At 38.4% G+C, this 25,700-nt stretch overlaps 1 protein-coding gene across 1 annotated transcript in view; it reads right to left on the bottom strand.

Annotated features, from left to right (window-relative positions):
• CSMD1 (CUB and Sushi multiple domains 1) overlaps positions 1–25,700 on the bottom strand; it is a 1,974,400-nt gene that overhangs the window by 1,616,462 nt on the left and 332,238 nt on the right. Inside the window, exon 2 of the mRNA XM_088479751.1 lies at positions 7,263–7,479. Coding sequence (XP_088335877.1) covers positions 7,263–7,479 — 217 coding nt within the window. The remainder of the gene's footprint in view (positions 1–7,262; positions 7,480–25,700) is intronic.

Here is a 25,700-nt window from a genome sequence, read left to right as displayed (position 1 = left end):
TTAGTATTCAGAGTTACAGTTAGCTAAGTAAGGTACATAACCATCATTTGATGCACAATTTGACTGTAGTAAGTTGATGATATTGTGTAATTAAGCCTGTAAGATATTTATTTAGATAAGTGAACAGGAACTCTTAGTAAATATGTTGTAGTCAATTTTAGTTAATTAAGATACAAGAGTAATATTCAAACCTGATCCTAGCTGAATTGTATAGTGTTTAGAAAATTATAGTCTTAAGTAGCTTGCAATATCAATTAAGAGGAATTTTTGCGATAGTTACAAATTTATGTTTTATTTATATTGAATGCCAAATCCACAAAACATTATTCTGATTGATTCTTTAAGCAACATGCCCCACTTCAGCCTTTAGGGTGGAGACTTTAGCAATACATGCTGATTTATTTAGGCACAAATTCTTATTACGGTCTGTCTCTGGGAGAAAAATCCTTGCCTCTGTGCTGTGATGTGAATTAGGACAAGTGTGTCTCTTCCTATATGCACCATTAGTAGGTAAAATCAGGGCCTATGATCCATATAACACAAAATGATACACAAATAAATGTAATTGGGGTACCACATTTGTAGAAACTAGGAATAGTGATGCCTAACTGATATCTGAAGACTAAGCTTTCCCTGTATGATAATAACATACTCAATGTTTGTTTACATTTCCTTCCATTACATTCTAAATAATATACAAATAGAGGTATCAAAGTGTAACTTAAAAAGTCCCTGGGGATAGATTTACAAAGGCATGATTTGTTAAAGCCACTGATTATGATCATTTTAAAATGGCAAAAGAAAGACATGATTAACTAGCCTGGTTAGTTAAATCACTGGTCAAAGTAACGGCTTTGGTAAACATGCCCCCTACTGTACTTTGTTGCTTTTGGCAAAACGCATCAAGGGATATGGCAATACACATCAAGGGAACATAGTGCAATTTTCTGAAATTATCAGTTTACCATTTATTTAGTGAAGTTACAATCTGCCAGTTGTATTAAAGGTAAAATATCTGGAAAATCTCTAAATTTCAAACATAACTCACTGCAAGTTGAGATTCAGAGTTTTTCAGTTTTCTGGATACAATTCAACAAAATGAAAAAGCTGCTCCCTGGCAGACATTCCGAAAAAAATGTAAAACAATAGAGGTGTCTCTGACAGGCGAAATGACTGAAATTGCTAGCTGTGTGCACTAAGTTGGCTGCCATACAGCTGCTGAAAATGTGGACTGCAGATAGTTGTGTGAAACAAGCAATGTCTTGTGCGCAGAGAGCAAGTGTATTGTGCTAATTAGATGAAAGTCATTAATCTGTCCTGTTAGCAAGTTCTCACTGAAGAAATGGTTAAATGTTAATTGCCACTCTCTTTGGTGAGAAAGAGAAGTGTGCAATTATTACCTGACTCCTGCAGTACCATTAAACCATACCTGCATGCAAACTGTCAAAATTAAGGTTCATGCATGCTGCAAGGTATTTATAAAATGTACAGCTTATAATGTACAAATTCCACATACTGTAGCATGTTTTTGTAACATTCAGTTTCTCTGCTGTAAGCCTAAACCTGGTTACACACTATAAGATATATCTACAATATATCGCTCTGCCGCAGACTGGAACGATATATTGTGCGTATCGTATAGTGCGTACATCTGATCCCGCATGAATGGGGGTCACTCATCGCATCGTTCCATCTGCTGTGCTGCACAGCAGATGGGACAATTTGGTGAAGGATCCATGTTGCTACATGCAAGATGGAATGATATATAGTGCAGTTGTACACCGGATCATGCAGTGTGTATGGCCAGCACAATATATAGTTCCATCGGCTGGGTTCACATCGTATAGTGTGTACTTATCTTAACACTGCAATTGCCAGAAATATTTAAACATGCAACCAGCATCTGTGTTCACGATGTTGTTTAAACCAAAATGCCAATTGTTTTGGGCATCAAAGCCGCTTGCGATAAGTTTAAACTCACTTCCAAATTCTCACTCCACTACACTTACCCATCATCTGTTTATAAATGCATAAAATTGATTAGGACTTAAAAAGTTCAAGCATGTTGGCACTAACCTGTATAATTTGTATTATTATTATTATTATTATTATTATTATTATTATTATTTGTATTATTATTATTATTATTATTATTATTATTATTTGTATTATTATTATTATTATTATTATATGAATTTGGGTATTGGTTACTGGATCTTGCGGCTCAATAAAGGTGATTTTGAGGGAAATAAATCTTCTATTGGCATTTTAGAAGCAAGAACTGAATATTAATGCAAATGCCTGTTACAAGACCAGAATTAAATAAAACATAAGTCACCATGTATTTGCCTCAGCCTTTTTTTCCAGAGCCCAAGTAATCCTACACTATTTCGTTCAGGTGGCTTTTAGAGATTTGTACATAATCTTCTCCTTTACGTGAGATCTGTATTTTTCCGGCAAGGGTATGAACTCTTTTTTTTCCTCAGGGAGCTACTCTTTAACAAGACATAATACGCACACAAAAAAAATTTGTGAATGCATGTGTTTATCCTTTGTCAGAGGGAAATAAATCCCTGTAAAGAATATTGTTTACTGTACATTGTCTAAGTGAGCAATCACATATCACAGCTTTTATATTTTTTTTTACACAAATAACAAAAACAATGATATTTTCAATTCATTTCATAGAAACTTAGAACTGTGAGGACATCAGGGCTCTACAAACATACAATGTCTTGTTTATAAGCATCTCTATATGAATGGAAATTAATGGTTTATAGTAAATCAACAAATAAATTAATCACATCTTAAGTTTTTATACCATCATCCAACACATTTTTTTGATTTCTAGTTCTAGATCTGTATTATTGCTGAATATATATAAAGTGTTAACAAATTCATTATTTATGTAGGAAAAAACATTAATGCTGACCAGAAGACCTGGAAACATGGAAATTGTAGGAATTCCCTTTAAAATACAATAAGGTGCCCTTTTTAAAACTATCTTGTTTTGCTAGAAATCAAACTCCATAGACAGAACTTTTCATATTAGGTCAATGTGCCAATTCATTTCAATTGAGTTATAAATGCACCTGTAGAAGCAACAGTGAAATGGATGAGCCCAATGATTTTAATGCTTGTACATTATATGCGCATTGCATGTGCACAAATATTTTTTTTTCATATTCCCAAATTTAAGATGTCAAGTGTATGAAAACATGTTGGGCCCTATTTATCACAATCCGTAAATTGAATGTGGATATAATACACTATTTTTACTTAATTTCGCAAAGTATAAATTAATATTTTCACTGGATTCTAGCAAAGAACTCTTGCTCTGATAAGAGCCCACCCCAGTGAAGAGCTGCTTCTAAATTCTGTGTCAGTGCTTGTACTGTGCATGCTCGGCTGTCAGCCTATGTATGCATCAGTGGGAGCTTGTTGGAAAAATCGGTATAGGTTTCTATAAGCTAACACCATCTTCAGATATTATAGCAACCCCAGTGTAGGGTCTCCTCTATCAGTAAAGATTCTGAGCAGCTGTAATAAAGACTTACCATTAAAATAATTTAACCATCTGACTGCTCATCCAATCATGATGATTATTGCTGATAGTTAATGGCATAGGTCCTGGCTATGTCCTGCAGCAAATGAAAGGGATACCCAGAGAGGGGCACCCATGAAAGTGTTTCCCCTGCATTGCCGGACTCAATGTTGTTCATGACATTGAGCATACACACTGAACGATATCATTCAGTGACTGCCCCCTCCCTCATCCCTGTACTTGCAGAACCTGACAATATCATCATGTTGCTCTGCAAGTATGGGCAATGAAAGACACCGTAAACGATCTGCAGGAGCGCGCATAGTTACCGATGTCTTTCATACACACTGGACGATACTGAACACACGCTGGACGATATTGAACGTGATGAAAGTTAACAATATCATTATCGTTCATATCATCAAATTTATCATCTAGTGTGTATGCGGCATAAGTAAATTTTGTAATGCACAACAGATATTCACACTAGAAATTTATTCTATGCAACATTAATAGTATAATTAGGATGAATAGGATGTGTAATATAATTATCATGCTATTTATACTATATATATATATATATATATTAGGGATGTGCAGGCTCGGTTCTACTCGGTTCCGTTCGGTTCTTTTTACCGAATTTTATATATATATATATAAATTTATATTTATATTTATATATTTATATTTATTTATATTTAAATTTTGTGGTCACACTTGCTAGGGCACCCTGTTTTTCAAATATAAGACAAACTTTTTTTCTTTTTCCAGGTGCTTAGTAACTGATAGCCCTGGGTGTGGTCCTGTCTCTTTAAGGCAGGACCCAGTTTCATGTTTAAAATGTATGCAGCTTGAGCCAAAGGTGGCAGATCAAGTTCATTTATCTGAGAATCAGTGTAGGGACGTGCCAGATGGGAATGACCGTGAAGCGGTGGTCAGCTTAACAAATTATTGCAATATTTTGGAACCAACATTCCCTATGTTCAAAGGAGTTGCAGTTTGAAAAGCATGTGAGTGCCGAGTTTGTATGATATTTTTTATGTATATATACACACACATATATATACATATATATATATAAATATATATATATGTTAGTGTAACTGTAGCTTGTGAAGGAATCGGTATGATTTACAGGCAGACGGGATGCCGGTGGTCAGCGGCATCCCGATGGTGAACATCCCAAAAGGGGCCAGTAATTAGCCCAACCCTCCCCCTGTCCTCCCTAACCCTCCCCTGGTGGTGCTTAACCCTACCATCCATGGTGGTGCCAAAACCTAACCTTCCCTTCCTGCACCCTAAACTTAACCATCCCCACATGGTGCCTACCCCTAACACTCCATCTTCGCAGCCTAACCCTAACCCTTCCCAGTTGGTGTCTAACCCGTAACTCACCCAGACAGATTCCTAAACCTAACCCCCCATCCCAAGCCTAATCCTAACCTTAACCTGCATACTTACCTTCGGGATGTCATCATCGGCATTCTGATGGGCATTGGGATTCCTTCATCGGTATCCTAATGTCCGGCATCCCATCCACCGTCATCTTTACTGGATCACTTTGTGAAATTTAGTTTGTTTTTAAATTTGGTGTGATAAAATTAAAGTATTGCTAAGGACTGCTCAAAATAAGAAAGTTAACAAATGGTTTATTAAGCAGGCACAGAATGCTAAAAGGTAAAAATTTCATTTAAAATGTCATATCATCTTCACTATTTGGAGAGGCCACATGAGCTATATTCAGTATTTTGGTAAAATAAATAATATTGTTTCAGCTATAGTACAGCGACATAGTGTGTATTCTTATATGTAATTTACTATTCTTTTTCTTTTATTTAACATATGGCTAGGTCACAAGTCTTTTAGGTACTCTTCTCTTTTTTTTATTTTTCAAATGTACAATATGAGAAAAAAAAACTTATAATACTCTTAATTGTCTTATCTATGTTTTAATATTTCATTGGTTCCTTTACATTTAACTAAATATGAAAATAATTTAGACTATCCCCATGGAGTGGGTGTTTAGTCAGAATTCTTGTTGTTTTTGAACTGTAAACCTACAGATATATAAAGTTAAACAGATAAAACTTACACTTATGTATAGCTGTCAACAATCGTAAATTAACTGATCCTCAATAAAATGTCAGTCAACGTGTTAGTTGTCAGTATCAACAAATATTTAACTCCCTACTGAAACCAGACTAACACATAACATGAACAACACAATGGGTTGAATAGGTTTATGATGCCATATTAATGATTAATAATCTCTTTCTTCTCTACTGTATTGTAGATGAAACCACTTACACTGTTTGACACACTTTAGATACAAACATAATCCATAGGCAGACACAGGGGATTAGAGGTGTCCAGGATCTCCCATTAGACTATACTAATTCATCTGAATCACTAATAAAACTGCTGCAATGCAATCTGTATCAGTTTGGAAGCACTAACATCAACACTTTTATGAAGGCAGTACTCTTTTCTGGAGCTTTGAATTTTTGCTATATATACTGCATGGAAAATGTATAGAACGTCCATATATGAATATTTTTGTGAAATATAGTTGAAATCTCTTATTTCGCAGTCATGTGTTTGATCTGTATTCTGTCAGTAACAAATGTCTATATCAGTAAGAAAATGTTTCCCAAGGATGGCATCACTGACACGAGACTTTCAAATCAATGTAGTCTTGAAGGTTTGGAAGACCATAAAAACTCATGATGCAGCTAGAAAACTGTAGTAACTCTTGTAGTACTAACTACTATCTGACATACATCCAGATAAGTGTCCTGGGGATAATGGACACCTGAGAGACCAACCTAACCTCTGTCTGTATTTTATTGACCAAAATGTTTTACGTATACCAAAGAGACATAATCATAAAATAACTGATTTTCTTTTTTCTCTGCTGATTTTATAAACAGACCTTGATTCTGTTACCCTATTTTTTCCTTCATGGTAGTAGCTTTAGAAGACATAGGGGACATTTGCGACATATTGTACCAGTACAGTGTTATGCTGCTTCATTTTGTGCTGTTGGGTCTGCTCTGTATAAAGCTCTGTTCTTGTGTCATATTTGTATATTATGTAATATTAAATACATTGGGTTATTTGTGCCATACTGTTGTCCAGGAACATCTTGTACAGCTAGGATGTACAAATGATATCCTGTATCTAATAATAGTTAATGCAAACTCTGAACTGGGATTACTAACAAGTTATTTAGCATTGTGTAAAATCTACTGTATATTCAAAGAAAGGAATATGTCAGTGTTTGCTCAATACCCACCAATGAACCTAGCAATCCCTCTGTGCTACATTTGCTGCATAACCTTATCTAAAAAACAAGGCAATAATATGTCCATATCAGCCAATCATCCCAATTCATGTCGTTGTCCACCTACCCAAAAGTCATCATGACTCATTCATTTCATCCTTGCACAGTGTAATTACTAAATAATGTTACAGTAAATAAGACACCCATAATTAAAAGGGGAGGATGGATGCTTCACTGCAGAAGCAGGAAGCACAAGATTGGCTAGTCATAACTACGGCTGGCCAATAACATTCCCAAATTCCACTTCAACCAGAAAAACCCTTTATATCTTTCACATGCCCAATTACAGTCATACATAGCAATTAGCCTTTACACAGGAAATTAGAGAAACCCGTTAAAACTTTGGTTACAAAAATACAATAACAGATGTCCTACCTGACTTTTAAATTTCCTTGTTGAGGCTGTCCATCATAAACTGATAAAATATCAAAATCTTCCTCCAGGGCAAAGATGTGAAATGACAATTGAATCCTGTTTCTCTCACCAGTGATTATTATCCACGTACAGTTCGCATAGTTTGGATACCCATGTGGAAACCCAGGACTTTCGATTGTACCATTTGGACCTTGTACTAAACCTCCACAATTTTGACCTATAAAAAAAAAATATTGCATTAAATCTACATTTCTATATAAGAATATACACATATGCTGTCATAAAATATATGCAGGAAAACTACAGTAAATAATACAAATGTAACTAAAATTAAATGTTGAATTAAATATCCTCTGTGCTATTTATATACATAAAGTGCAAAGAGCCTGATTATGAAGCACTGATGTATTGTTAACATTGCTTTATCAATTTTATCTTTTTTCCTTAAATATTGTTACCTGCTCTGGCAGTATATTACACAGGTGCAATTGAAGTAAAGAAAAAACTCTTTTAATCTAGAAAAAAACTTCCAGTCAAAAGGTTCTTTGTGTAACTTCTTTTTTATACATTTTTGTTTCCTTATAAATGTTAAAAAAACAATTACTTTCCTTTGGCCAGTGATATTAATTTTCTTTAGCAATTTTAATAATAGTATATCCTCTTTTCCATTTTTCCAAAATTTTTCCATTGGGTATGCAGCTCAAAATTGACTTCACAAAGCAAAAAGTAGTCAAAAGGCTGCCTAAGCAGAAAACTGCTAAGACTTAACTATGTAAATATATTTCTAGAGGAAAAACGTGAAACTCTTTTATATAGGCAAAATAAAATAGAGTTGGGGGGGGGTAGAAGGTGTAAACTCTGATTGTTAAATAGGCTCTACAATTACCAATAGTAACCTATTGATTGATACAGTTCAAATTAGAAAGCACAAACAATGGATTATCATACACACCTTCCCTAAATAATCTTCACTGTCTAATTGTGTGATATTCTTTAGTTCTGGATTTAGTTACAGTATAACTGCAAATCTAAAGGTGCAATAGCCTTGTAAAATGGAGTGCTTTGCTTAACACACATGAGCTGATGGCTGTGACTAGTCTCTCCTTCCCCCACAGTTAATGTCTGGTACTGTGAAAGGTTAAATTATGAATGGATATTTGGCATTGAAAGGCTTAACTTCCAGCAAGATGTATCTAGTATGCACATAAAATGTGTAAAATATATTTTTTAATACCTGCAATAAGATTGTGTAAAAGGCTCAGATACTTATCAAACATCATTCAATAGATGCATAATGTGGCAACTGACTTATGCTATATGACAGCAGGTTATTGGTTATGTTTCTGCCTTTCCTTTCAGGTCAACAACATTTACCTTAAATCATGCAACTAATTTTAGCATACACCTCTCCATAAATTCATAGCCTGCTACCTATCAATATGCCAATGAGCCACACCATCATCATCACTACTGATTATTCATCCATAAGTATGAACAAGCAACATCAATTGATTGGAGAGCAGTAGAAAGTCAATCACTCACACACATTCTGGTCTCCACAGTAAGTATTATCATCTTCACTGCTGCTTTGCTGGGTTTATCTTGAAGCTAACTATTGACACTGGCTGTTTGTTAGGCCATGCATTTATACCTTACTACAGAGAACAAATGAAAGATTACTTTTCTGGCAGAAATTTTGTTTCCTTATGTGTTGTTATTGTTGATTTAAAATGCCCATAATACAGATATAAAATTTGATTTAAAAAACCCCAAGAATTTACTTATAAGGGAAATAAGGTCCAGTTTAAATGCATTGGAAGTGATCATCAGGGTACAGAGAGGACCTAGCAGAACACAGGAGTGTAATAGGAGCAATATCCAGATAATCCCATTATTTTATTCCCTGTTGTAACCACTACTGGTGTTTGGGTAGTGCATTATTGGAAATGTTTGTATCATACGTGCCTACTCTCCTGGGACTGCTGGGAGCCTCCTGAAAATCGGGTGCTGCACTTGGCCCTCCCGCAAGAGTAGGCAAGTCCACTGGAATGGCTGCCAAACCCCTGCGACCACCTTCTTCTGCGAAAGTGGGCGGTTTGGGGGAGATGACATGATTCACATCATATAGCGTCATCGTAGCTCTGCCCCTTGTTTTACAATGCCAGTAATATTGGAATTATAAAGCCAGTGCGGGGCCACGATGACGCAACCATGCTGGTACACCTGCGCTCCACCCACTTAAGCTGCCACCACACCTCCTGCTGCACCGACCTGCCGGAGGGGGCTGCCAGAATGTTGGTAAGTATGGTTTTCTATCTCTATTTAATTTAATGCATCCCATCTCCAGTTTATGTAGTTAATATTTATTTATTTATTATTAACAGTTTCTTATATAGCGGAGAAATTCCGCTGCGCTTTACAATTTGAATCAACATTAACATTTTACTGGGACGTAAAAGGCATGCATAAAAGGTAAGAGGGCCCTGCTTGCAAGCTTACAATCTACAGGGCCAGGTTAATGGAACCAGGAGGAAAAAAGTACAATTCAAGAGAGAACCGAGACTGGTCAGTTAAATAAATGTTAACTATAACCTCTACATTTATGAGTGCATTTTTACATATATACAACATTATTTACTTTTCATTATGGTGGCACGTTAACTTATGATTTAATGCCTTGTATTGAAGTCTTTGTGTACAATTTACACCATAAATCAATTGGCCATAATTACATTATGATTAGAGATGAGTGGTTTGGGTTTTTGAGAAAACTGAACACATCTGAACTTAGGGGTTCCGAGCAGAACCGAGTCCCAGTTTGGAATCACTTTGGGGTTCCGAGTAGAACCAAGTCCTGATTCGGATCTTTTCTCAATTCGGAATTCAGATTTAAAAATATGGATTTTGCTTGTTTTGGATTGGATTTAAGTCCCTCCCTGGTGATTTTAGGTGCTGCGAGATGGTCAAAATTAACAGGAAATAACAGGAATAAAAGTTATTGATGTTAATATTATTATAGGAACAAAAGCAGGTCCAAGTTACATGATTTTAGCTGTTTTTATACATTTTTAAAGAGATCAAAAACTAAATCTGAATCCGAACCAAAACACTTGACGGTGGTTTTGGCAAACCCTAAACCTTTGAGGGTGGTTTAAACCAGCACACAAGGGTCTGTGCACATCTTTAATTATGATATATAATCTTGTACACCCCACCCCTTCATGTGTTATTGTGGCACTACCTGGACCAATCAGGGGGCTTTCATGTAATAAAAGATTGCTTACTTACTAAACAATATATTTAATGTATTTCATGTACTTTTGACACACCAATTATATGAGTTTGAAGTAATCAATATTATATTCTGAAGAATACAGGAACAATCTTCAAATATTTTTTTATTCATGGACACTGATTTAGGGGTCTATTCATTATCCTTTAATTTCCACAAAATTTGGTGAAAGTTAACATTTTCACAGTTTTGTATAAATTGTCACTGGAAGACGGACACTAGGTGCACATGCATGAATCCAAGTTCGTGGATGCTTACTAACACTGCCAAGTCAGACTCAGCAGTGCTAGGTTTTACTGCTACTAAGGTAGCGGTGATAGGAATTGTTCACAACAGTGTATGTGTGAAGCACCTGAGTTTTATGTATTTGTATTCCATTATAAGGTCACCAGCCTAGTCTGCCAAAGCAAAACATTGTGCTTCTACTGTATTAATTAATAACGCGTTCTTGATAAAAGTCATTCCGACTGAAACATTAAACAAGACAGACAAAGTTGTCAGACTGATTATTCAGTTACAAGACCCATAAGTGCCGCCTCAATTTCTGTGATACATATATATATAAATATATATTATAACGGACCTGACATATTCCGGGTCATCTCAGCCAGCCTTCCCAACTCTCTGCTATTACACTGCCCTCCCCCACCCTCTCTGTTATGGCTATGAGTCCTGACACCCCAGTCCTTAACCTTCCTGTGATGGCTCCATCCCGAACCCCTATCCTGCCTTCCCCTCACTCCCATTCTTATCCCAATGGCCATATTTTCCTGTGCGAACTCTGTCTCATCTCTCACGCAGTGTGAACCATTAGGGTGCACCCAGACAATATTGAGAAGGCAGATATGGCTTAGTTTTGTTCACAAAGGTACTATCAAAATGTGTGTTTTACTATTAACTAGTGGTTGTTGGATAAACTCAGCATCATCCCCTTAAACTCTGATGTTTCACTGCATTGTCAAGCAGGACAGGATTCTATATATTGGATATGTCTCTGAATGAAGGAATATATGGGATGATATTCTTATTCATTTTTATAATAGGTGTCATAACCATAGTGATCAATGGGTAAATGTATTTAGAGGGGATAGCCATATGGTCAGGTAGTATATTAGTATAGCTGGTGAGGAAGAAGCACATCAACTTAATTTGTGGGATCAACTGACCCACCATAATCATGACTGCCCTACCCCAAGGGAGGCACATGCAATCCACCTTACTCTGTGCCCATTAGTGTCTAAAATGTGGTAAAGCCAGATCAGGACAAGAAGAAGCAGACTATTTTATATACTGGTATGCTATAGTATGGTTGAGAACAATGAGTTTACAGCAGTGAAGAAGAGATTGCTAGTGATCAGGTGATGGCCTTAGAGCAGGGGTGGGCAATAAGCGGCCCTCCAGTTGTTGCTGAATCACAAATCCCAGCATGTCTTGCAATAGTTTTAGCATGGCCAAATAGCAAAACTATGGCAGGGCATGCTGGGATGTGTAGTTCTACAGCAGCTGGGGGCTGCTTATTCCCCACCCCTACTTTAGAGAGAGTAGTTATTTTTTTAATTGGATACTGGGAGACACATTAAGTATATATTTGTCACAAGTAGCTTTCACAATATGTTTATGTACACTATAACACTGTAATGGTTCTCATATTAAAATGTCACTGCACATAACCTTTGTTAATTAAGTCAATAACTGTAGAAGTGGTTTATACAGTATGCTATTTTGTATTTTGTAAAAATGTGTCTAGAATTTTAACTTTCCAAAGTAAAAATGAGCTGCATTTATACACATAAGCAAATGTAAGTCCCTATGAGCCAACTCACCATTTGATATGTATACTATTATATATACATATGTGATGTTGATTAGCGACATATTCTAGAAACAGAAAAGTTTGCAATTAGTTCCTTTGGAAATAAATGCTAAGTATATTTTGATAATATTTGCCATTTTTGTCTTATTGAGTGCTAATTATTTACATAATCTTGCTAAATCTTCAGCATAGTTATCATGCAGGTATCACATAAATGAATCAGATATCATAAGAACACATTTCTTAAATATCAATGGATATGTAATAAATGGCTGTAATATAAAGTTCAACAGAAAAATATATTTTAGTGATGTTTATAGTTAGCAAAAGGTTATTTGGGAAATTCAACTAAGTAGTTGACTTAAGCTCTACAGCGCTTTGCACTCCATGAGACAGAGATAAGAATGAATAAATGCTTTGTTATGAAAATAAGCAGGAGAATTAAAGTTGATAACTATTTTACTGTGCGTAAATCTAGAAATACAAATTGTATCACAGCAGATTAGTACAAATATTTTGTTAAGGTAACAGCTATCATTTCAACATAACTAGAACTTACTAGTTATTATTTTATTAATATTTTTGTAAAGACTTAAAGGATAATTCTATTCAAAACAACACCTTAGACAAAATAATCCAATCTGTTGGATGAGAACTCCTCCAGAACTCCATCCGGCCAGTTATCAGGGTTCCCCCAAATATAAACATACAGTGCCAACTTTTAATCTTTTTCCAGGGACAACCAATAAGTCCACTCCCCTTGACTGCATCAGCACATGCTGTGACAAACCACTGTCAACAGCTTCCAATATAATTGAATCAAATCTTTTCATCTATCGATCTATCTATCTATCTATCTATCTATCTTTCTATCTATCTATCTATCTATCTATCTATCTATCTATCTATCTATCTATCGTATTGCACAAATTTGGCACTCCCACATTAGAAAATCAGCCACCTATGTGCCTTTGCTACAAGTCAAAACTTTGTTATCATTTGTATTTCCTGAGGACAAGTGTACAATACCCATGTGTTTGTTTATTTTAGCACCTATCTCTACCTTCCTCTATACTTCTAACTGGGTGGGATGAGTGGGGTTACTGCCACATATTTTGCTGTAAAAAGTGATTCTTGTTTCCTTTTTATGTCCCTTCAGTAGGGATGGCCATCGAACATCGAGAATCTACAAATATCGATGTTTTACTGTTGATGGTTTTGCCATCAATGGCAGAGAGCCAATGGTTTTCTGACATCGATGGCAAAGTGGAACCCATTGTTTTTTTTTTGTGCTTCCAAAACAGAGCTTAGTCCTGCCCCCTACTGGCCGGCTAAGCCCCGCACCCCATTTTTCATTGGCCCGCAGCTTCGTCTGACAGTGGTGGCCATCGAGTGTTCAACATTGATGGTTATTGTACCATCGATGGTTATCACTGATGCCGCCATTGACAGTGACCATGGATTGAAAACCACCGATGGCGATTCCTACCCTTCAGTGGTGGACTTTATGCAGCTTACCCTCCCCCTTTTCCTTTTCATTTCCTTCTCCTCATATGTTATGGCATTGTGAACTCTAGGAAATCTTTTCTATTGTTCCTTCAAGGGAAATTTTGCAGTGACTCTTCATAAACCATCATTCTGCAATTTGCCTTACAGGCTGAACCTTTTAAAATGTTTTAAAGGCTGTTTGCAGGTTAAAAACTATATGCCAATGCTTATTTATTTCTGTCTGCATTCTGCCTTCATTTCACAATGCACTTAGGGCCTGATTCAGAGATTTACGTAGATCAGGTGATTGTTTGCCACTGCACATGCTTGAAAGCTAGCAATTGCATTGCAAATATGCTCATACAAAGGAACCACTCACAAAATGAGTGACAGGCAATCAGTTGTTTGGAGGTAGTAACGGGGTGGGGGTTAGAAAATGTGGGCGTGTCAGACCATTTATGTGCATAAATTAGCCATTGCGATCTCCTTAAGAGCATGAGAGCTCTCAGCGTATCAGAAGAGCTGCAGTGTTTACAGCTGGTCAGACATGACTTACATGCTGCTGACTGCCCGATGTGCATCCATGTTACAGATGTTTAGACTGTTGCACATCCCTATGCTCGGCTATGCTTTGGAAGGCATTAGCATATTTTACCAACTGAGATCTGCGAGAGTATCCAGTTGCAATTGCATTAGCGGAAATCTCTGAATCAGGCCCTTACTTCTCCTATGTTTTTCCAGCACATGAGAACAAGCAACTTGTACCAACAGATATCTAAAAGTTTTCTGTTTCCATCCTCTTTATTGGTGACAGCAGAAAATCTGTATCTGAGGACTTCAGATCCTGGAGCAATGCATAATGGGACTGCTAGTTATTTTATATATATATATACATATCCTAGTTATACAAGCCATTAAATATAATTATTAAATGGTGTCAGATCTGCAATTCATGGAAAGAGTATTGATCAAAGATGCTGGATAAAAGTTAAAGCAAACACGTTTATAGGAATTGGTTCGATTCCCGGCAGCGGCAGCCCGACAGATGAACAGATCCCGGCAGCGGCAGCCCGACAGCACTGGAAATGCTGATCATCATTAGGTAAGTAATAACTAACCTAACCCCCCCTAAACCTAACCCTCCCTGTAAGTACCTAACCCTAACGCCCCCCTTCCCCGCTGCCTAAACCTAAGTCCCCTGGGGGAGTGCCTAACCCTAACCCTCCCTCCCCCAAGCCTAACCCTAACCCTCCCGAGGGGGGCCTATCCCTAAGTCGCCCCAGGGTGCCCTAAACCTAACCCTCCCTCCCGCGGCTGTGCGCTCACGGTGCACGGCATCCCTTCGATCGGGATGCCGGGTGCCTGTCTCCCGGGGTCAGGAAAATGACAGGCGTCTAGATATAAACGCCTGTCATTTAACCCATGCTGGGAAAAAGCAGTTGGGAAGCCAGCTGTCGGGATCACATCAGCCGGTTTCCCGATTGCATCCCTGTTTATAAGCCGCAATAATGGAATATTACAATAAATGAGTAGAGTTCTGCTTTAACTGTTAAAATAATGCAATATTGTGCATGTATTCATTATCATATACTGTATATAGTTATTTACTCCTGCATACATCCACATACCCCTGATCTTTTCTTCCTTGCTAGATACTTAGGTGAACTTGAATTTCATACAGTTTGGTTAGCTTTACAACCTGATCACTATTGCAATAAAATATAGAAATTAGAGTTGGGCACCAGGCCATTTTTGCTAGTTTTGGATCTGTATCTCCTTCATGTTTTGGATCTGGATTTGGTTTTGAAAAACCGCCCTGTTTTTGTTCCTACAGTATTGTTAACCTCAATAACATTTATTTGAAGTCAGTTTTGACCAGCTCACAATATTGATTTCATCCAGGTTAGGCCAAAAGGTTGCACAAAGCTAGCTGTCTTACTAAGCTAAAGCTGGCCACGGACATAGTGATCTGCACACGATGAGCCGATGTGTACAATTTCCCTTGAAACTCTCCCCGGCAGCTCTGAACACAATTTGGTGTCCAATCTTCAAACGATCTCTCCTGCATCCAGACTTTCACAGTGCATCATGTCCTAGATTGTCAGATCCGCCCTACCGATCTGACAATGCAATGTGCGACCAGCGGGGACGCGCATTGCATCGTGATCATGAGTGGGGACTCATGATTTACTCTCAATTTGGCCATATTTTACATGATCTGTCATTCCAATGTGTCAGAATCGGACAGCTCAGGTAAAATATAGCTATGTGTGTGGCCAGCATTAGTCAGCAATTCAGCTTAACATGGCATCTAGGAAATAGAGTAGCACTGTAGTGGCAGACAGTATGGCAGTTTAATAAATAATACAACCCCATAGAGAAACCAAGAATGTTTTCATTAATCAAGAACTAGATCAGAGGCCCAAAGGAGATGGATTATGTTTATGGAGTAGTTAAAGGCAGGGAAAGGAAGAAACGATTGATTAGTTTGTAAACTTATTTACATTTTTTGATTCTGAAGAAAATTTATGAGGGTGGATCAATGTAGGATCAAGTTCTTCAGTTTCTAAAAGACATGTTTAAATATTAGAAGGTTTGCTATTTGAGTGTGAGGAGATTGTCAGAAGATATTATGCAGTGTCTGCATCATCGCACATAGGGCCTGATTCAGAGCCACTCGTAAGCGGCCGCTCGTTTGCTCCGAGCGATGTTTGCCCAACTGCGCATGCGTACGGATCGTAATGCGCATGCGCGAACCAGTCAGTGCGGCCGAAATTCATGTGCTCGCAAAATAGCGAATGCCTGATAATTTGAGTGACAGAATGAGGCGTATGTGGGTGGTAACAGGGGAAGGTGCTTGAAAACGGGGAGTGGAGATCCGATCGCAGGTGTGCTTAAAGGTCAAAACGGGCATTTTATGGGTGTGCATAATTAAAACAGCAGCGTCATTGACCACGTCACTGGGTTATTTAATAGCCAGAACTGCTCGCAAAATTGTGGTAGCAAAAACCAACCACAAGAATAGCGAGCAGTTCCTACCCTGGTCGATGTACTCGATTAATCTAATAAATAGCACACATGAAGTAGGCTGCAAGCGGCCAGGGGGCGTAGTTTCCCAAAAAACGACCGCAATTTTTGTTCGCTCATTCAGACCTTGAGGCGTGAACAGACCGCAAACAGCGAACGGTTCATTTGAATAGCCACCCCTATTTTCCGGACTATTGCGTCCGGCTCTGAATCAGGCCCATAGATGTTTGTGGCATATATATGGGAGCAGACTCACTGAAGACCATTTGAGTTCAATCCTATGTGAACCAACCACCTAAAACCTGATCACCTGAGCAACAACAGCAGAGCACCTGTCACTAACACACAGTAAGGGCAGCAATTTTGTTCCATATCCTGATTGAATATTGATTCATCCCATATATACGCTGTATATTTTTTATACATCTAATAGATATGTGGTGGCGTTGTTTGTGGAGGTGCTAAATAGTTTACTTTGTGCCCAGGGAGGTTGTTGGGGATATATGGGACTAATACTTGCTGTTTACATGAAAGGAAATCAGCCTGTAGCTCTCCAGCTGAACTGTTTGCCAGGCCTGCTAGAGGTTTTTTGTCAACAACAGGTGAAGTGCCTCAGGTTACCTCAGTCTGCTTACGCCTGGTATGTACCATGTAAATATGCATGAATGTGACCAATAGACACAACACATTTTTGTAAAAAAACATATTTGCATGTTATTGCACACATCCTGGCAGGAAGATGCTCTGTGATGCTGCTCATAATTCTGACCTCTCGCATGACACCCACCATCTACTTTATCCAGTTATTCTGCTTAGAGTAACCTACATTCAAAGGAGGCAGGTATTTATTGAGCGGAACTGTTATTCATACCAGCCTATCAATTCACCAGGGTCCTGGAGCAACCGGCTGGAGTGGGTGGGGGTGTAGCAATTAAAAAAATTGTGATAAAATTTAAAATCTGCCATGTTTTGCCCACCTAATCAACTTGGTGGATCAGAATTTTTTTTTAAATGAAAGGGACATGCAGGAGATGCTGTATGTGGCCATAACATTTCTGGACATTATTGGGATCCATCAACTGCATGTAGAAGATTTCAGCGGCTGCGACAGTGCCACGTCCAGCATGGTACATCTAGGAAACAAGAGTTGCACTGCAGTGGCAAACAGGATGGCAGTTTAATAAACTTTAAAATGTTTGTCATTTATGCAAAAAGACAGCAATGCCCCAAACAGCGCACAGTACTTATATGGATACACTGGGGTATAGCCTGCAGCGTCACAGTACTTATATGGATACACTGGGGTATGGCCAACAGTGTCACAGTACTTGTGTGTTAGGGATACAGACTGGGGTATGGTCTGCAGCATCACAATACTTGTATGGATACACTGGGTATGGCCTGCAGCATTACAGCACATATATGGATACACTGGGATACGGCCTTCAGCATCACAGTACTTATATGGATAACTGGGGTAACTATCTCCTCCATAGTTACAGTGGGGGAGATATGTCATGCTGTGGAGAGAGATAAAATACCAACCAAACAGCTCATAACTGTAATTTTTCAAACACAGCTAGTAAAGTGAAAGTTAGAAGCTGATTGGTTGGTACTTTATCTCTTTACACTTTATATCTCTTTACAGCTTGATACATCTCCCCTATATGTCTGACTTTATAACTTATCTTTTGCTCTAGTTAGTCATGCAGCTAGGCTCTCTAGTAGCTGACACAACCAGTTAATTAATAATAATGCTAACAACTAAATTAATGAAGCATATATAAAAGTCATAAGTTTGAAAAGCCAACATACATTTCAGTATTTGTTTTAGATGATGTATCTTTAAGGTGAATTTGAATAACCCTACATACATACTGTCTGTGTCCTTGAAAAAATTATTAAATTCAAATAAACCTATTATGCAGCAGAGTTATTGCTTCATTTCTTGATGACATCTTTGGAAAAAGAATACATGTGATCAAACAATTAAAATGTAATAATACTCATTAAAAGTCATATATGTACGCAATCTCTTGAAAGATTATTGCCTTTGCAATTGGCCTTTACAGATGAATCATTAAAATAACTATACATGTTCTGGATAAAGACCACACAGTTACAACTTAATTATTCAGGTTATGAATCTGAAGAGTAAAAGAAAATGTTCAAGTGTTTGAATGTTTCAGAGGGCATTGTTGGTTCAATTAATAGGAAGATGGAAGCTACAGCATACAACCCAGATGCTGCTTCGAAATGGTTCTTCTTCAAAACATTGGGCGTGATTGAGAGTTGCACATACGTTGCGGCCTGCATAGGCAACTTAGAGCATTTACAAATTATTCTGAGTCATACACATCTTACTTGCATTTCAGAGGTTGGTAATGGGTCAGCAATGGAGCTTTTGCACATAGACATTTGAAATTTGAGATGCACAAGCGTCATCTAACTAACCTAATCAACCTAGAGCACAACTGCCTGGAAAAATTGTCAAAATCATTCCTGGACAGTGTGCAAAGCTTAGCCCAAAATACTAAGGCCCGTATTCAATTTGAGCTCAACAGTGATACTTTTTCGCTTCCCGGTCTTTTCGCCTACTTTGCCTGTTTTGCAGGCAGAAAAGTATTGCGCGCATTCCCGCGTATCGCTGTATTCAATTTGAAAGTAGGCAAAAACGGGACCTGGCAAAACTTAAACAAGCGGAAAGTACTGTCAGATTTGGGGAAATCAGCCTGACACCCCCCAAAAGATGCTCTGACATGGGGGCTCCCTATGGTACCCCCTTGATTTGGCTTGCAGAAGGTATTTGGTGTTTTTAAACAGGCTCAATAGCTGCTAAATATCGTTTTTGTATAAGTGGTGCAGAATAGTATTCTGGAGGTTTTTTTGCTGGAAATAACTTGTCCCAGAAAATTTGGAGTACTTGAAAATGGGGGTCAGCATATTTTAAAGTCCAAAAAATCCACCTGCCGCAAGCACCTGCAATGAAAAAAACACCTGGGGCATACCTGGGGACCACCCCAGAGTCAAGTTTGCTAGTTTTTATCTTTGTCCCCAGCATTTTTATTTTCAACCCCAATTTCAAAGTGATTTTTTTGGGGTGTCCTTATGTTTTTTTCTTTTTTACACAGTTTACCTTTGGGGGACTGTCTGAAGGCTGCATGGGGGTTCCCACAACGTTGCACCCCAAAACCCCAATTCTGCACTTTTTTCCACCTACTATTCAAAGGCGAATCTTTTTCACCTATTACATTGCATTCACTTTCCGCCTAGATGGATAGTCTTCCAAATAGAATACAGAGTAAATTCAAAACAGGTGAAAATGACATCATCTGTGAAAAGTTTTCTCCAAAAACACGCAAAAACGGCTTTTTGCTCCAAATTGAATACGGGCGTAAGTGCTGATATTGCTGAAAAATGTGACTATAGCAAATATTAAGGTTTGGGGATTAAATATTTATGTAAATAATTGTTTTCATTTTTTTTCCTAATATGTTTTTGCAATATAAAACAAAGTCATATTAAAAAAAATTTCAGGAGAAACTTTTCCATGTATTTAACATGGATTTCATCAAAACTATATTGGAAAAGGAGACTCGAGTTTCCAAATTTTTTGAGACATGGGAAAGCTATACAGTACTTATCCTTTCCCAGTGATTTTTACAGACATATTAATGGGTTTCTCAGACATAACCAATGGTATAGCTTTCATGAACTATCAAATGCTCCTCCAATTATTTAAAATTCTTAGAGAATTTGAAATAAACTACCAATGTACTGTATGTAATCAATAAGTTTTAACTTTCAGTAGATATAAAAATGCAATTAAAAAACTAAATTTAGTGTATAATTTGTTTTTTTTTTCCTGTAAATTAATAAATCAATGAAAGTACTGAAGACTTTTTCAAGGTGCTTAAAAATGTGTATAAGTTGGCATTTTAGACAAGTCATTGGGGAATTTGTAAAAAAGGTTATGAGATTAATTTACCTTTTTTACAAATTCCCCAATGACTTGTCTAAAATGCCAACTTATACACATTTTTAAGAACCTTGCAAAAGTCTTCAGTACTTTCATTGATTTATTAATTTACAGGGAAATAAACAAATTATACACTAAATTTCATTTTTTGTATTGCATTTGCACATGCATCGCAATGCGCATGTGCAAACCACTGCGAAAGATAGGGAAGCGTTCTCTCACCCAGCGTAGACAGCCCAGCTGAATGAGTGACAGGAGAGGCCATATGTGGGTGGTAACAGGGGCAGGCCACTATAAACGGGGGAGTGGAGGTGCAAACGCAGGGGTGTCTGAGCGTCTCAAACACCATTTCAGAGGCGTGCATAATTAACAGGCAGCGTCATTGTACACGTCACCTTGTTGAATTTCACACTGAAGTGATCAAAGTGCCTGTGGCAGAGTATAGTCAACCTCAAGCGCTGCGATTGCATCCGATGGTCCTCAATGTACCAATGGATTCAAGCACTTCCTGGAGACGACGTGCGCAAGTGGGCATCTTATGAATGGCTGGTGGGCGTCTGCATACACTAAGTGATCGCACGGCAAGACATAGTGGGCATGCTAATTACTTGCTGTGCGATCGCCTGTCTTGCTGGGCGTGCGCAGGATTTGCATATGCTGGGTGCAAGCGAACGCATCTAGCGAGCGGGTCTGAATGAGCTCCTGTGTTTGAAAATGACAATTAGGAACTGATTGGTTAGTACTTTAACTGTCTCCACTTTCTCTCTCTCCAAACTTTGATAATTCTCCCCCACAATGTTTCTAAACCACAAATCAAACATCTATAAAACAAATTCCATTCACATGACTTGGGCTGGGGTCTTCATACATGACTAGACTATTTGAGTGGAACCTATATAACTCATAGTAAATAATTTAAAATAACAAGTCAGAGGTCACCATGTCAGTGTAAATGAACCCCAGTCATATTTGAAAGGGAGTGCAAAAAGCCTTATGATACCCCTCATGAGACCACCAACAATGCATTGAATAACAGTTGGTCTCTTCCCACCTCAGAGTTATGGGTCTGAGGGAATACTTTTTAAATCAGTACCCTTGGAATGATGTTAATGTAAAGTTTAAACTGAAAGAAGAACCTAAACCACATTTTTTTCAATTAAACCTTATCTTATGAAATGTCTGTTTTTTATTTTGTTAGGTATACTATATGGGTATATAAGGCCTCAGGGGCCCTTACCATTATGCTGGGACAGTTAGCCACAGGGGACACAGGGGAAACAGGGGAGCCAGAAAGGACCCAGAACTTTTTAGCATGTGTTTTCATTTTGAAGGAATGTCTTAAGGGGGAACCTACAGCACTGTTTCTTTATGGTTCTTATTCCTGCATTTCTAGCCTACTAGACATTGGTTCCAACAATATCTGGGACACCAGGGGCTCCTTGTATTAGTGTACTAGTGCAGTTAGCAATATGCATTTTAGTTAATTACCTCCAAAATAGTTATTGCAAATGACTTTTAATTTACTACCCTAATCACATTTTACATATTTTATTAGTTTTTCATTTGTTTTAATAATCAGGGATGTGCGGTCAGGGTAGGCAGGGGAGACAGAGGGCCTGATTCAGGCCCGCTCGCAAGTGGGTCGATGTTGGGCCAGTGCGCATACACACGACGGACCCGGCTCCGTCGTGCGCATGCGCGAGACCCGGATAGCGACGGGCAAGCCGTCACTATGGGTCTCGCACCATAGGGGGCGTGCTGTCGCTGTTGAGTGACAGCATGCCCCCTTTGGTGGGCGTGCCGGGGGCGTGGCTGGCCAGAAGGAGGCATTCCCATGGGAACGCCTACCATCAGGGGCCGGCCCCAATGACATCACAAGTGATGTCAGTGGGAGTGCTTTTGGCTCTGATAGAGCCAAAAGCACTCCAGGGCTTGCGGCAGCTGAGACCCTACCACAAGGGTCTCGTCGCAAGCGAGCGGCCAAAAAGATGGTCGCGATGGTCTTGACCATCGCGACCATCTTTTTGGCCGCTCGCTATAGCTGTGGGTGGTCACCCACAGCTATGCGAGCGGCCAGGAGGCCCCTCTAAAATCAGGAAGGACAGCCCTGATTCAGAGCGAGCACTCTGTCAGAGCATCCGGCTCTGAATCAGGGCCAGAGCCTCCACGTAATATTCCTCCCCTATCATATTCTGTCATGCTCCAGAGTTTTGATATAAAAACTGTGTTTTTATACATGTGTGCCTATCCAGCCATTGACCTCACCGCACATCACTGTTAATAATTATATAATTGTATGTCTTTATGCTAGTATTTAATAATCTCTAATATTTACTATTTTTGCAATGTTTAATATTTTACTACTGTATGCACTAAAGCCTGTTTTTAATAAATATACTTTTATATTTTTGTTAAAAAAATAAGAATAGTAATGCTTTGGTCTGATAGCAATGTGTGTGCTGTAAAGACTTACACTTTTATTCAACCATTTAGACCTATATCTATTTGTAGTAAATTACTCATTGTAAATAAGCAGACATTTGGTAACATCACACACCTGGACAGAAATGGAATTAACAATACACGCATGCATGCACGTACACACACAGTATATATGGGGTTGATTTCAGTATTTATACAGTATGTAACAAGGGTATGTACTATAGCATAGACTAATCTACAGTACCTTACATGAATTTGTTAATTGTTGTTTTTTCGGAAAGGACTTTTTGTACCTAAATGTTAACAATAGCAATATGTTTGTCCAATGTATTTTATGAATCCCAACCACAACTTTTTTCAGTGGATCCATCCATGTCTGTAAACTAAAATTCTTCCTTATGAAACCTTTCAATCCTCCTTTTTACAATGTCAGAATGTGTCCACTAGAAACTTTCCTCATTGTGTTACTAATAACTCTTCGTATATAAAAAAAATTCTAATGGTCTTTCCTATTACTTGACACTGTAGGTGCAGCGACAGAGGGGTACAAGGGGCAAACTTGTCCTGGGCACCTACAACTCAAGAGACCATAGAGTCCAGACCATCTATCCCCCAAACAAGTCAGATACTGACTGGCGCCACCTGCTTGCACTGCTGTAATATTCAGCAGGGTGCAGGCATGAAAAGGGAGCTCAGCAACCAGTACAATAATGTTTTTCTTTTTACAGCAGAAGTGAAGAGGAGACGCAAAAAGGAGCAAGCAGAAGACAAAAAAGGTAAGTGTGGGCTGGAGCCGGATAGATACCAGGGGGTGGAGAGCTGAAGCCAGAGAGACATAGAGGAGCTGTATCCCCATGAAAGATACAGGGGGATAAGCACATAGCTAAGGGCCTGTACTTACCAGGGAGGGATGGGAGTGTCCTAAATACATGAGTGTAATAAAATTCCTGTTGCCAGCCTTGTTTCTTGACTATACAGCATTTTCACCTTCATATGATCAAAAGTTTGTACCCCATTGTCCCTTTCATATGTATTCAACATTAAATAATCATTTACTCAAAAAAGTAGAGAGAAAGAGAAACAGTACGCTACTATTTGGGGCACTAATCCATCAAATATGTAATTCTGATGAGATATAAAACTAAAACTTCACTTTTAATGAAATAAGTATACAATTAGTATGTTTGCCAATTGTTACTAAGGTGTTCATAATTACATACTTTGTTTGCTTATGATTCCATAAATGGGATGTAATAATTAGACTGGTGGCCACAATGCCGTCGATCTTAATACCAACAAGGAAATCCCAACAAGGGGCTTAAAAAGCATTGAAATACCGATGCCTATCTTAATCTGGAATGCCGAAGGATGCCAGCCCAAACGAGGTAAGTCCACACCTGTCTGCTGCATTAAGGACTGCACCATATGGAGCTTACGCTGGTTGCAGACGCCGGCTCCAATAGACATCTGTAAGCCGCTCTGTCTCCACGGTATTGCACTCAGACCTTAGACCTTTTGGGACAGTCAGTGCACATGCTCACTGGAGCGTCCACCTGATTAGAGTTATCCAGCCTTTCTACGGACTCCTTCCCCCTACCCTTTACGGAGAGACTTTCCTCCCTCTGAGCATCGGCTGTTGCCTGCCGGAGCACCTACTCCACTACGTCCTGAAAAGGCATATATATTTGGACCTCTTGCCGGTTCTTCCCTCCCGCTACCCACACCTGGTTTGCAAGTATACTAGCTGGTCTCCCAGCAAATATCCATTTAGGTCATTGAACCTTTTTTTACTACAAACTGACATTATCACTTTGAAGATGGATACATATCTTGTGTTTATTCCTTCTGTTTCAGCTGTATCCACACAATAATTGTGGATTGCCACATATTCAAGTGTGGCTCACCTATATTCATAGGACCTTCATTGAGCTATCCTTATGTACTGACAGTTTATTATCTGTGTACAAGTGTTTTAGTGTTCGTTTGATTGGTGATTTCTTTGATGAGAAGAACACCCTGTATTTATAGTTATTTATTTATTTTATGTATTATTGTGCAATAAATACTCATTTACTGAATTCCACACGATGCTACACTCTTTTCCTTTTTACTGTGGTCAGAACCCCTGCATCCGAAGATGAAGTCATAAGCTGCAACATGCTACCAAAAGAGTCATGACAAGTCTGCATTTTAGTCATCACTGTCCATTATCACCCTCAAATGGTCGCTGGCAGTCAATCTATCTGCATCTAAATTTACATTGCAACCACCATTGCATGATCATCGCAGCACATGCGCAGTGCAGCTCAGATGCATGTGCAGTAGACAAAACATCAGCCAGTGTTCACCTCTGAATCAGGCCCTATGACTCTATTTGTGAGTCTTAAATCTAAAGGT

Source organism: Taudactylus pleione, unplaced genomic scaffold (genome assembly GCF_031769625.1).
Source record: "Taudactylus pleione unplaced genomic scaffold, aTauple2 ptg000244l, whole genome shotgun sequence".
Taxonomy (NCBI): domain Eukaryota; kingdom Metazoa; phylum Chordata; class Amphibia; order Anura; family Myobatrachidae; genus Taudactylus; species Taudactylus pleione.
This window is presented reverse-complemented; position numbering and strand designations above follow the sequence as displayed.